Below are 13663 nucleotides of genomic sequence, written 5' to 3' on the forward strand. Positions count from 1 at the left end.
GTCACTTTGGTGAAGGCGTGTCACGTATCTGTGTCGTATCAGTTTCCTTTTGAAAAAGAGGAAAACCATAGTTCTTAGTGACGTTTAAAGACATTATTTTCTAACCACGAAAATGTATATTTTTTGATTATTAAAAGTAATATTTTAAGATTTTTAACAAATCTTGAAATTCACTGTTGTGAAGGGAATCGAGTTTTCTACTCATAGCGTGAAAACAACTACAGCTCCCAGTGTCCTCTGCGGCACCTTCTCTAGCCTGCCGTACTGTTTTTTTACGGACATTACTGTGACGTCTCGCGACTTTTCAACTTGTTGCTGTTTTCTCTCTCTCAGCTATGTTAACTGTACTGCATCTGTGAGGTTCCATACCCGTAAGTAAACTTATTTATTTAAAAGCGTTAAAAAGGAAAGCTCTTCTTCCGGACAAAGAAAGTGTAGTCAACTTGCTAACTGTGTTGCCGTATCCATGGCAACCGACATGTTGAACTGAAAAGGGAACTCAACTCAAACTTTTAGTGTGATATACACACACACATCTTGCCGGCCTTCTTCTTACTTTTCATGTGATACAAGAAAACGGTGTGCTTCGCTCAGCTGTGACATTAAAATAAATACAGCCACAGGTGCGCCTCTCTAATTAACTCAAATGTGTCTGTTAACCTATCAGAAGTTTCCAAAGCCATGACATCAACATCCGGGCTTTCCCCCGTTCATTCTCTATGTAAACTTCTGATTTTGAATAATAAGTAAATCTTTGACGTATTATTTCTGTCAATATTGTGGGATTTAGAAGATATAAATAATTTTGGTTGGGTTCTGGGTGGGCTGGCTCAGTCGGTATTTTAACTGACCCAAAACCAAGTGAACTTCGGTCTGATTTGACTGCAGACAGCGAGAAAAAAACGTAAAAATGCTGCAGCTAACGGTTTGCAGCTTGTTTCTGGCACAGCTAACACCTCGCTGATTATTCTGTGTTGTGTGCGTGGCAGCATTTCCAGGTGTTATGAATGACTATGAGGTTATCCGGCAGATCGGAGAAGGTGCGTTTGGGAGAGCCTTGCTCGTCAGAGACAAACGGGGAGATGGAGACAGGAGCTGCGTGGTGAAGCAGATCAGTCTGAGGAAGGTACAGGAACGCAGACCAGTTTGCTCGGGGAAACCACAAGTGGCACATGTTTAAAGTGAACAATTTATAACATCCAAAACAAAAGAAAGATCAAAATTACTGAATGAATTCTAATATCTACTTAAAAAATAACAGAGATTTCTCACAGATTTTACAATAACATAACATCTCTTACCAAATATCACTAATTTTATCAATACAGTGAGGAATATTTTTGTTTTTCTGATTGTCTTTGGAGTTTGAAATAAAGCAAGGATTTCTTTCAGATGCATTAAAGGGGCAGTATTAGGTAAAATCGACCAGTTTGAGCTTTTCTGTCATGGTATATTTCCTCATCAAAAACATACCTGGAGTTTTGCTTTAATTCTTTGACTAATGTTTGAGAAATCCTTCAATGTCCCGTGGCAACCATTCAGCTGGGATAAACATCTGGGTGGGCCTAGCCCTGCCTTCGAGATGCAGCTCCTCCTCGCAGCTGCTGTTTACAAACTACCGAGCCTCCACCTCACAAACCAGTCCTCCTCACTCGGCTCCTTCAGACTAGCCAGCAGCAATTAGCAAACACCCAGTAGAACTGTGTATCTGCTGAGCTTACAGGAGCTACTTCTCAGTGGAGTGCTGCTCAAAATGTTGTTAAAGGGTTAATAGAGGAGCCATGTTGTGATAACTTCCTGAAGGTGGAATTACAAAAAGATCTAGAGTTAAGATATTTCAAGACGTTAAATTACAAAGTCAAATTTCTTTTAAGTCATATTTGATATTTATAGCAGTTTTGTAACAACTGATATTAACAGTTACTTGATTATGCTATAAAATAGCACTATATGCCTGCAAAACACATAATATTGTCCCTTTATATGCATTAAAATGAGCAGAAAGTTTTTCACGTTCTTGGAACAAAATAGAAAAGCTACAAAATAGGAAGAGACTTTGCGTCCTCTAAACCTATGAAATATGTTGGACTCAAAAAAAAATGTCTGTACAATATAATAAAATCCAACCAATTTAAAAAAATCTCTCTTATAGTTTCATTCACTTTTAGAGCCGTCTCATTGACTATGTGTGTTTGTTGTTCAGATGTCAGCGAAGGAGAAAGAAGCCTCTAAGAAAGAAGTGACTTTGCTGTCACAGATGAAACACCCAAACATCGTTTCTTTCATCACGACATTTCAAGGTGGGAGCAGATCGTCCTTCCAGAGCGTTTTATAGGCCCACTGATCCACTATGCAGCCATACATTTATCATATCTCTAGTAGATTTAGGTGCTCATTTCCTGTCCTGTCAGAAACGAACCACTTGTAAACCTTTTCCGTGTGCAGAGAAGGGCAGCCTGTACATAGTGATGGAGTACTGCGATGGCGGAGACCTGCTGAAGAAGATCAACATGCAGAGAGGAATTCCCTTCTCGGAGGCGCAGGTAGCGGCTGACCCGAAGCTCAGCTGAAACCTGAGCCTGAATGTTACCAAAGGCTGGGCTCCCTGTCAGACACAGAAGAATAAAGTGAAGTTTGTGTTTCTCAGATTGTGGACTGGTTCATCCAGATCTGCCTGGGCCTCAAGCACATCCACGACCGGAAGATTCTTCACAGAGACATCAAATCTCAGGTGAAACACGCCGAAAAGAAAGACTAAAAATACAACTAAAGATTACTGAAACACTTTAAAAAAAAAAAAAAAAAACTTTGTATAACTATTTCTATATCAAACAAACAGGGGTTTTAGCTTTGTAGGGATATTTTTCTGTGTTACGACGAGAAAACCATGTTTTTTTTGTGTCTATTTAAACTGCATCACTCACAGTAAGGTCAATAAAATGTTCAAATGAAATTTTATTTAATTTAATTAACAAAAACAGTTGATTTCAGAGTAAATCAACTTCTGCTCTGTACACATACAACGTTTCATTATTTACAAACTCATCAAAGTTCCACTGTGGATTTTAAACAGTTTGGTCTCAGCCTTTACTTACATGAGAACAATTTGTTTTTCCAGCGACTAAAACTGCAGCATCATGTTGTGGAAACATCTGAGTTGATGGACAAATGAAAGAAGGGGACTTGACATAACCTGATGACATCATTTCATATGTTGTTTTGCACACTCTGAACTTATTGTTCAATTTTACAATTGCTTAATTGCTTATGATTAAAATGTATCAATCTCAAGGGGAAATGTCTGATGTTACAGGAAAAACTCGGGGGCAGGGAGAGGAAACAGATTTAGTTTTTGTGGCGCTTCGGAAAAGATCATTTGTGCAGCATTTATTGCTCTGCGTCTATAAATATTGTGAACATCTTGTCTCTGGAGTGAAGCTCATTAATTAACAAGCATTTTCATTACAGAGCTCTTTAGTTGTACAGCAGAACCGTCCTGAGGTCAGTTCTGCTCTGAACAAAGACGGCTCTCTGCGCCAGCTGCTAGAATAACTCAGCAAGATGACAACACACTGCATTTCTGTTCACAGCCATCTCTCTGTTTCATCAGTCGTATCAGTTTACGCGCACACACACACACACACACACACACGCACGCAAATCTGTTTTCATTCCTGCTCTCCCTCTTGCCTAGAATATCTTCCTAACCAGTGGAGGGATGAAAGTAAAGCTGGGGGACTTTGGTATCGCAAGAATTTTGAATAAGTAAGTCAAGTGTGATCCTCACACACACGTACACACACACGATGCAGCTGCCTGTCAGCGAGTCCACCGTAAGTCACAGAGGAGCTCCAAACAACTGATTAGCATTCCTCAAACTGTCGACTCGGACAAGTAAACACTGGAGTGTAGAAATGGTAGCCGGCTAGTAGCGTTTGATTGCACAACAGTAGATTCAGTAGTACGATAAAGTGTGCGATTATTGTCTATGCTGTACAATATTTTTTGTTACTCTCAATACAGATAAGGATGTAGAAGGCAGAAAAGGAAGGGATTCTGTTTTGGTACTTCTACAAGCTGCAAGAAAAGGAACGATTTTGTAGATATGAATTATTAAAAAAGGACAATATAGCAAATCTTTATACCAGGGACTGGAAAAGCAAAAATCCTACCAAGTATTTTTGGTCTAATTTCTAGTGCAAAGATATTGGTACACTTGAAATGAGACAAAACTAACTTACTTAGCTAAACATAAGAGTCAATAGCTTTTTAATAGTGATGGAAAATATACCTCTGAAAATATACTTTACACCAGAGACCATGTCACACTTTACAGCCTAAGAGCCATTTCTGCTCTCAGCCGTATTGAGGCGTAACTGAGGGTGGGCTGATTGTTTTTCTGTTTTACCGTTTAGCACCCTGGAGATGGCCAGGACGTGTGTCGGGACGCCATACTACCTCTCACCAGAGATCTGTGAGAGTCGGCCCTACAACAACAAAACGTATGTCGGTTACCTTCAGTTATCAGTTGTTTGCAGTGTTGTAACCATAAAATGTTTGTATAATATTACTTTTAATAATAACTCTGTTTAACTTTTTTTTTTAAAAAAGTGTTGAGCTAACAGCTCAAAATTTGAGACATGACCAAAAAAATTACTGAATTTTTTCAGTAATTTTTTAGTAAAGTTCAAGGCAGATTAAGATTAAAAACAATAAAACAGGAAAAGGATAGAGAAAGTAATTGAGAATTTAATCTACAGTCTTTAGAATTTCAACCTAATCTGCCTGGAAATTAAAAAAATAAACATGAATAACTTCAGTTGTCATGCAGGAGTCTAGAGGGGAATAAAGGAAGGTTTTAAAAATGTGCAATTGGGACTTGAATTTAAATATGCTTCATGGTCATGTCACCAGAGAAACGTCAACACGATATGGCAAACAGCAGTCAGGACCCAAAAGCCCAAAACTTTCTCAAAACTGGCCACAGGATGAGTGCAGCCTTTTATCTGAGGTCCTGGAGGAGAATGTGGAGTCGGCGGCCCGGGAACTGACAGTGATCAGCAGTAGAAACAGAAAGTGATCGGAGGTCTCCGTCTTAATGTCTCTGAGGTTCTCTGAGTTTTTTCTTCCGCTGTAACTCTGCCCTCACTGTACCGTCCACTGTTCTTACTTTTTGTTTCTACCTTTGAGTCGCTCTACATGCTGCGGCCTGCCTGTCACTTTGCTGCTGGTTCAAGGGAATTTACCAGCTGAGGGCCAACAAATGTTGTTCCTGCTCTATGCTGATATTCGGCACAAGATTATTACAACAATGATTGATGAAAAAACAATATATTCCCCAACACATTCGTATCACTCTTTATATGAAAGCCAACGCACCAGGAACACTTCTGTGGGGTTTTAGCTGTGGAATAAAATTCCTTACAACGAGGGCGGAGTTGTTTGAAATCAGTCCAGAGTTTCTGCTCCCTTGCGACGGCTGCAGTAGAACTGGACGTGGGTGGAGTTTGGTGGACAGATGAGTTGTGGCCCTGACTGAGTGTGTCGCTTTTCATGTCTGTCTCTGTTGGACGATCATGTGTGAGAGCAACAATAAGCCGCGGTTGTGTAATGTTGGTGTTGTGACCTAGTAGAGCTGCAATCCACCCAGAGGGGGTTTCATTCTGACAGCAAGTGCAGACACGTACAGAGGAGCACACTTTATGTCTGTTCACGTCCAGATTGTCTTATTAAACTGGGATAAACTGAATATCTTCAGCCTGTTCAGTCTATACAACACCTAGAAATGATTTCTATTTGACCTGGTTTTGAAGCTCGCTGGTTGAAGTTGGACTGTAGCAACTGTTGTTATTTCTTGTTTGTCTGTTATTTCATCTGCTCTTTTCTGTTCCCCCGTTTTGGAGAAGCTGAGGCCAAACTGACCTCCTCTTCTTTCTGCTCAAGACACTTATCGAAAACTTATCAGCGACATTTTGAGGTGGATATAATTCTGAACCTCATGAAGTGTTTGCCTTCATCCTTTCCTCAAAACGTCAAAGTACAGTCAAGATTCGTCATATACTTGACTCTGAGCCAGAAAAATCAAATACCTGAAGACATTTTTTTTTTGCGTTTAACTTTGTTTTTCCCCTCCAGGTTTATGACTTTAGCGGAAGGGTGTGAGATGATGATGCACTGCTCGCTTTTTCAACAAATGCATGTCACGTTGTGTAAGATGTACTCAGTGGGACGTTAACAGGGAGGATGTTTGTGAAATGGTGTAATTAAAACCAGGGAAAATTGATTGAGGTTGATAGATATTTGCTTTTGTTTGTGTTTTTGCTTCTGCAGAGATATCTGGTCTCTCGGTTGTGTCCTCTATGAACTCTGCAGCCTGAGGCATCCAGTAAGCTTTAACCGCTTCATCAGCGCTAAGCTAACGCTGCCATCATCCATCCATCTATTAAATTACAAAGTCAAATTTCTTTTAAGTCATATAGCATTTTTATAGCAACTTAATGTAGCGTAGTTACTTGACTGACTGGAACAAACATAACGCTGCCCCTTTAAAAATGCATTTACTGCTGTTAAATTAACTGATCGTTAGCTTCTTTTTGCTCCTGTCTTATTTACTAATTGTGTTTCTCCACTTACAGTTCGAGGGCAACAGCCTGAGGCAGCTGGTCAGCAAAATCTGCAGAGGCCACTACGCACCTGTCCCCAGTCGCTACTCCCACGACCTTCGTCTGCTGGTTACCCAGCTCTTCAAGGTCGGACACACTCTTTGTCTCTTTTGTTGCAGCGTTGACGTGATACGGCAAGAACAAGTGAAGTTACAGAGCCGCTACAAACAAGAATCAGCTCCTGACATGAGAGTCAGAGGAGGTTGAAAATGACTCATCACACAGAAGTGATAGTTTGGTCTGTAGTATATAGTATTTTTTATTTTTATTTTTTTGCTTTAGTAAAGTACTTGTTTATATAATTCCCTCTGGAAGTTGTTAGTTAACTCTTTCACAACATTTTAGAAGGTGAGAATATTTTAGAACTTCAGCTTATTTTAGCAACGTTAAACATACAAGACTCTAGAACTTTAGTTGCGAAAAAGCTTTAACAATAATGTTTTTGTTTCTTTAACAATAATGTTTTTGTTTTCTGTCCGAGATTTTTGAGTTTTCACAGTTTTTCCCGTTTCTTTTTCTAACTTATCGGAGCCGTCTCAGCTGGACCCGACATTCCTACAGAAGGGAGTGAGAATTTCACAGAGACCATGGAGCCGATTTTATGACTTGAATAAAAGTCAGCACAATTTGCTGTCCAGTTCAGGGATCAAAGAACCGGTGTTATGGGATTATAGCTGTTCTCTCTCGAAAGGCCTTTGGCAGCAGCAGGTCGGATTAAGTTAGAAGCACCAGGTGTAAATGACAGAATGTCACAAACTGTTTAAGCAGCTGTTTATTATCCTGAGCGTCTCGTGATTCTCTATTGTCCTCTGGAGACACCACGGTTAGAAATCCACAGTTCTTAGTTTTATTACCTCAAATGTATTATTTCATCAGAGGTTCTGATGAGGTTGTTGTCTCGTCTCTTGCACAATAAACTGACTCATAACTTTTCAACATAATTTAATAGTTAAGTAGAATAGATATTACTCGAAAACGTATCATATTTGTAAAATACATTGTTTTTTTTGTTTTGTTTTGTTTTTTCAGGTCAACCCTCGAGACCGTCCCTCAGTGAGCTCAGTCCTCCGGCGGCCATTTTTAGAAAAACACGTCAGTAAACACGTCAGCGCTCAGGTAATGGCTCAGTTTGATCACTGTAGTTTAAACCGTCATGTTAGTGAAAGGATGTGCATGATAAATGGTAGCATTGCTTAAAAAATATACAAATAAGGGGCAGAAATAAAACACTTAAAAAAAATAATTTCAATGAAAACACAAATAGATTATATCAGTTTTTTAGAGCACCAGTGCAAAGCAAAGCTTTATTTTATGACAAATATCAGTTCAAAGTCGTCTGTAATTGTGAAGTAAAAGAAAAAACAAACATGGTCTTTAATTCTTTTATTATTATTATTTTTGCAAATAGAAATCTGTGAAGTGTGTTCATGTCCACTGACACTTTGTAGAGTCACTTCTGATCGCAGCTACAGCCACAAGACTCTACCAACTTTCCACATCTGCACTGATATCTTAGTTTTTTCCTCCCATTCTTTCCCAAACCAAGCTGCAGCTCGGTCAGATGGGATGGAGAACATCTGTGTTCATCGTCTATCAAGTCTTCCCACAGATTGTCAGTTGGATTTTATTGTCACACAATGGATTAAACAGATCTACATGAGACGTCTAAAGCTTAGGATGTTGTTTTCTAACCTAATTCTGCTTTAAACTTCTTCAAAGTGTCATCCCTGATGTGTCTGCTGCATTCCTTCGTCTTTGTTATACTGTTTGTTTTCTGATATTCTATAAAAGGAAAAAGCTCTAATGCCTCTACAGAACATACCAAAGAGTTACCGCACTGTTCTGCTTCTCATAAAATCTGTCAAATTCTTATTGGCTTTCGTAAACAGTGATGTAAAATACGAGCTATCAGTGGTGGCATGTGTGCTTGTGGTTTTCGGTGTTTGCAGACGGTGCAGGGGGAGCTGAACCACGCGGCTTCCCCTCGAAACGGAGCAGCAGCTGCATCAGACGCTGCTAAATTAAGAACAGGAGCATCAAAACCGGCAGGTAACGCAGCACAGAGTGAAAGCTCATCGACTGTGTGTGTTTTGTTTTTTTTAAATAAGAGTTCATTGACCTCTGATAATGTTAGTGTTACTCTCCTCGACGGCTCTGGGATGGTTTTGGCAGCAATAGATCATTTTGAAAACATTCAGGATACATTTCAAATGAAATCCACTACTACTAATAATACAGTAAGACTTTTAGTACCACAAGAGAACGGTGCACTGCAAAAACACAAAATCTTACCAAGTCTTTTTCCAAAATAATTTTTTCCTTTTTTTAAAAAAAAAAAAAACTTGGAGAGATATTTGAAATTAATCTCAAATTTTCTGATTTTTTTTTTCTAGTAAATTTTTGACGTTTGGAGCTCAGAAATTTGCTTATTTTTTTCTTGAAAATTTCTGAGATGAATCTCAAAATTTCTGAGTTTTATGGTGGGAATTCACTCTTCTTTTTTCTATCTATAGTGACCCTGATACACTACGATGGAAAACTCAATAGGTTTTATTTCTTAACATTTTCCTCCAACAAACAGCATATATACTAAAACGGAGAGCTAAACATTTTGTTCTCCGCTGTCGTCCAGAGAAGCTGCAGAAGGCGCGAGCAACAGAGAGGCCGGGGGCAGCAGAGAGGCCGGGGGCAACAGAGAGGCCGGGGGTAGCAGAGAGGCCGGGGGCAGCAGAGAGGCCGGGGGCAGCAGGCAGGAAACCGGCTGCTAAACTGGACCACAGAGCGCCGTTCAGAGTGAACGCCGCTCCCCACAAGGTAGGGCTGAAGCAGCATCGATGCTCTCTGTTTGATCCGGGATCTGGGTTTTTTGTGTTTCTGTTGGTTTAACTTTGTGTTTATGTGCTACTGCAGCCTCTTCATCAAAAAGCAGCCAAACCAGCCGCAGACGGAGCGTTTGCAGGGATTCAGAAGTGGGTATTAAAAAGCCTCCTCAAAACTAGCTGCGTTTCCAAAAACCGTAAAAATGCACAAATTTAACTTGTGCTTAAATGTGCTTAATGCTGAAAAAAAATTTAATTTTCAGTCATATTGAAACAGATGTATTTCAATACATCTATTTGGGAAGGTACGTTAATTTTATTTATATAGCACATTTTCAGCACAAGGCAATTCAAAGTGCTTAGAAAATCTTTTCTCATTATCACTTGTAAGTGTTTACGTTTGTAAAAACTTACCATGATTTTTAATGACTTATGTGGACAGGTTTATTCAGGTGCGATGTTTTTAACGGAAACACTGCAATTGCAAAATTGTCTTTTTTTCCGAGTGGAATATCAAAAACATTTGTAGCAGAAATGCAGCTCCTGATTAAACTTTGCCTGTGTTGGTTATGTAAAGTGTTAGTGAATGTTTATCGCCTGATAGTCAGATCACGGTTAACCTCTAAGAAGTTTGAGAAACTGAAAGAATATTTTTATATATGATGGCAAAATCAGGACCATAGCAGATAGAAAATAGGAGTACATTTCTGACAAAAACTCAGAAATTTTTAATTTTATCTATGAAATATATTACGGAAATACTTAAAAAGTTGAAAATTTTTGACTTTTTGAGAATTTCTGAAAGTGGAAAAAAAAATTCTAGAAAATTTTTTAGATTTATCTAAAAATGTACTCCTGTTTTTTTTTATCTACCGACATAGATATATCAATGAAGGACGTTATATTTTTTAAAAGTTTTGTTTGAAAAGTGGTAAAGATTAAAAACTGCCCTGAGAAGAGTCACAAACCAGTCATTTTTATAACCTTCTGAAATGAATATGTTGTTCTTCTAGCTACAGGCTGGATGGGAGGCAGCCTGACATCCATTACCAGCACTATTACGCCCAGCTGGATGTCATTCAGAGGAGGAATCAGGACGTTCCTGCTGCTGCTGCTCCACCTTCAGCTCCTGATCCTGCGGCTCTGGAGCGAGTCCTGGATGTGAACCTGCAGTACTGGGACCAAGACGGTCCACTTGTGGAACCATACCAGCTGTGAGTGGCACAGAAAAGCAGCACATTTCCATCAAAGATCAACAAAATATGCGTTGTGTTTTTACAACTTCCTGTTAAGAAACTGATTCGTCTGAAGTAATATTTACATCAAATCTAGATTTGCTTCAACTTTAATTAGCCACAGTTTTATGCCTAGCAGGCATAAGTTGTTTCCAAACTTTCCCACTGCTTATGGAAAGCTTCAGTGAGTTTTATCTTGTTCCCATTGCCACGGCAACACGTCTTCACCTTCACCTGTTGTGTCTGTCAGTGTGGCTGCAGCTCGTAATGAGTACCTGCAGAGGAAACATGAGGCCAACCAGTACAAACTGAGAGCAGAGAAACAGCTGGTAAGACCAAACTCCGTACCATCAGGTTGGCTTAAACCCGACCGCCTCTGCAGTGAGTGTGTTTGTTCTAATAAGGTTTCTGATTTTTACATTTTGGATAAAATGTACAACTACCTTCAGGAAGCACAGTGAACACTAATATTAGGCCATAATTTATTTTAATGGATGGATTTAGAAGCAGACCTGGACGTGGTTTGAAACAGACATATATCTGTATGCATAAATATGACAGTCGACGGTGATGAGTAATGAATAAATGTTATCAGGAAGTGAATCTTTCAGTGAAAGGACATCTGTAGCATTTTATTACACTGTTTTTGTTGTTCACAACATATTTTACATGGAACCAAACATCATGGAATAAAAGCCATTTTATGAAATATCTCTAACCGTCACAGATATGAAGCATGTGTCACGTTTTATGCATGTATAATGCATGTTTATTGTGATTAAAGGCTTAAAATGTGCAGTGTGCTACTTACTACATTAAGATAGATTAGGTTACTTTTGCCATGACACCTTCCTCTAATTTTTATTTCCGTATTTTAATTAGTGCCTAAACATCCAGTTCTCTATATGCAGCTTATGACTGCCCCCAAGTGGTCAAATAATTATTAGCTGAAATAATCAGGAAATGGGTCTCAATTTCAAGCTCTTGCAATGCCGATGTGAGTGAATCTTCAGTTTGTGCAGTTTAAAATACTAAAGTTAGTGAACATTAGAAATAGTTCTGGGTATGAAAATGTTATCTGGCCACAGAAAGAGAAAACAATAGAGCAGAACAGAATATTTGTTATTATAGAAGTACATGGAAAACCTGCAAAACTGAACAAGAACTGAACTGTTTGGTTTGGTTTGGCATGACTTTAACTGATAGTACTGAAGAATCTAGATATATAATAAGCTGTTATATAAATTATACGTTACATTCATGCGAAAATAAATCTTTCACATGAACATCATTAAAATAAATGCAACTCAAAACTGGCATCACTGAATCAAAAGCTACAATCATAAGTAGAAAAGGGACAAATGTTGTCAACTTCAAGCTTATTTAAATACTATTTGCTGCATCTAAAGGACTTTCCTCAGTTGTTTTCTTGTCTTGCTGACTTTTATTGACTCCAGGGTCTGCGGCCGTGTACAGCTGAGAGTAACAGGAAACCAGGCGGTCAGGAGCAGGACGCTGCACTACATGACAACCAACACTTTCCTCTGCACAGAAAATATGAGGGACAGCAGGTGGGACACCGAACAGACAACTGCATTAACTGAAATTAATGTGCAAAATGATATTTAAAAAAAGTTGTACAAAAATCTAAAATAAAATGTGTGTGTAGGAGTATCTGCGTCAGCTGGATCTCATCAGGCAACAGTATCATCAGGAGGTGAGACAGATGAGACAGAGAGCTGAATCAGAGGTATGCAAATTAGATTATATTAATATATAATGCATTTATATAAAGAGTTTGTGTAATATACACAGATGTATCCAATAAATTAATGTCTTCCAATTTGTCAGATTAAAGACACCTTTTGAAAAATAACTTTTTCTTTTCTTTTTCATTCAGCCCAGGCTCGATTTCTTTTTTCTTTTTTTTTTTCATATTAAAAATTATTTTGTTGATCTTGTGTTTTAGCTGTAAATTGAACATAATCATATCAAGGCTTTAAAACGCCATTCTGAGTGGAATTAATCTGTATCATGATGGTTCACTTAATGATGGAGTCACTCATATACATGGACTTTTCAACAACAATGTTCCTATTCATAGCATTTCTAACATTTAAATATTTAGAGCTGTAAATACTAGATGTTAGTCATACTTAAAAATACAGTAGCAGAACATTTGAAGGGTTTTTCAGATGCCAGAATAAATCCAGATAGTTTTACAAATGCTCTGTTCAAACCTGCTTTGCTGACACATAAATAAATGATTGTTTGTTTGTGGTTCAGAAAGTAAACGATGCAAGCTTTTTCAGGCGCCTAACACCCGGTTCTTTCACACAGTCTCTGCTCAGCATGTAAACCACATGGGGGAAGGTTTGGGTTTGGCTGCATGTTTGATGCAGCAGCTGCGTATGACGAAGCTGCATCCCAAAAGCTCACAAGGCACCTAAAGTATTATCTGTAACAGAATTCATAGCAGCAGCTTCAGACATGTGTTTGTACTCATCAGCCACAAGAAAAACAAAGAACCTTTGTGGTGGAAAAAGCTCGAGACCCGGAGCCCGCCTCGGATACTGAAGAGCAGAAAGAAACACCTGCTCAGGTACGAAGAACCACAGGAAAACAGAAACACACTTCTGGAAACAAAGGAAAATACATTTCGAGTGTGTGGCGTTGAAGTGAGTTTGATATTTACATGACTCAGAAATCAGAGGATCAAACTTGTGCAGAATATTCTAAGACTATTTATGACTTTGTGAAAGTGGACAGTTGAAGCCAAATACACTAAATAAAAAGACACCGTCTCAAGTTAAATCAGAACAAACCTTTCTTGTTTTAGCTTAGAGTTACCAAAATTATGACTATTTGCTAAATGCTAGAAAACTTAGTGGGAACTTTCCTCAAATTCAAAAGTTTTCATCCATTTGTATCACTATCTGATGTATGA

General features: G+C 38.6%; 1 protein-coding gene across 3 annotated transcripts in view; it reads left to right on the top strand.

Annotated features, from left to right (window-relative positions):
• Positions 1–13663, top strand: part of LOC106959337 (serine/threonine-protein kinase Nek5) — a 20435-nt gene continuing 6772 nt past the window's right edge. For 2 of the 3 annotated variants that reach the window (XM_015051851.1, XM_015051852.1), the window contains exons 1-19: positions 1–371; positions 990–1126; positions 2204–2300; positions 2446–2543; positions 2648–2731; positions 3695–3765; positions 4416–4502; positions 6331–6385; positions 6636–6749; positions 7692–7778; positions 8612–8711; positions 9295–9325; positions 9398–9476; positions 9573–9631; positions 10495–10695; positions 10967–11045; positions 12174–12287; positions 12386–12466; positions 13226–13318. In XM_015051851.1, coding sequence (XP_014907337.1) covers positions 1004–1126; positions 2204–2300; positions 2446–2543; positions 2648–2731; positions 3695–3765; positions 4416–4502; positions 6331–6385; positions 6636–6749; positions 7692–7778; positions 8612–8711; positions 9295–9325; positions 9398–9476; positions 9573–9631; positions 10495–10695; positions 10967–11045; positions 12174–12287; positions 12386–12466; positions 13226–13318 — 1653 coding nt within the window. In that variant the 5' untranslated portion in view covers positions 1–371; positions 990–1003. The remainder of the gene's footprint in view (positions 372–989; positions 1127–2203; positions 2301–2445; positions 2544–2647; positions 2732–3694; positions 3766–4415; positions 4503–6330; positions 6386–6635; positions 6750–7691; positions 7779–8611; positions 8712–9294; positions 9326–9397; positions 9477–9572; positions 9632–10494; positions 10696–10966; positions 11046–12173; positions 12288–12385; positions 12467–13225; positions 13319–13663) is intronic. The other variant, XM_015051853.1, reaches the window with a different exon arrangement.

This window comes from Poecilia latipinna, unplaced genomic scaffold (genome assembly GCF_001443285.1).
Source record: "Poecilia latipinna isolate Pla-1442-1.1 unplaced genomic scaffold, P_latipinna-1.0 Scaffold1070, whole genome shotgun sequence".
NCBI classification, from domain to species: Eukaryota; Metazoa; Chordata; class Actinopteri; order Cyprinodontiformes; family Poeciliidae; genus Poecilia; species Poecilia latipinna.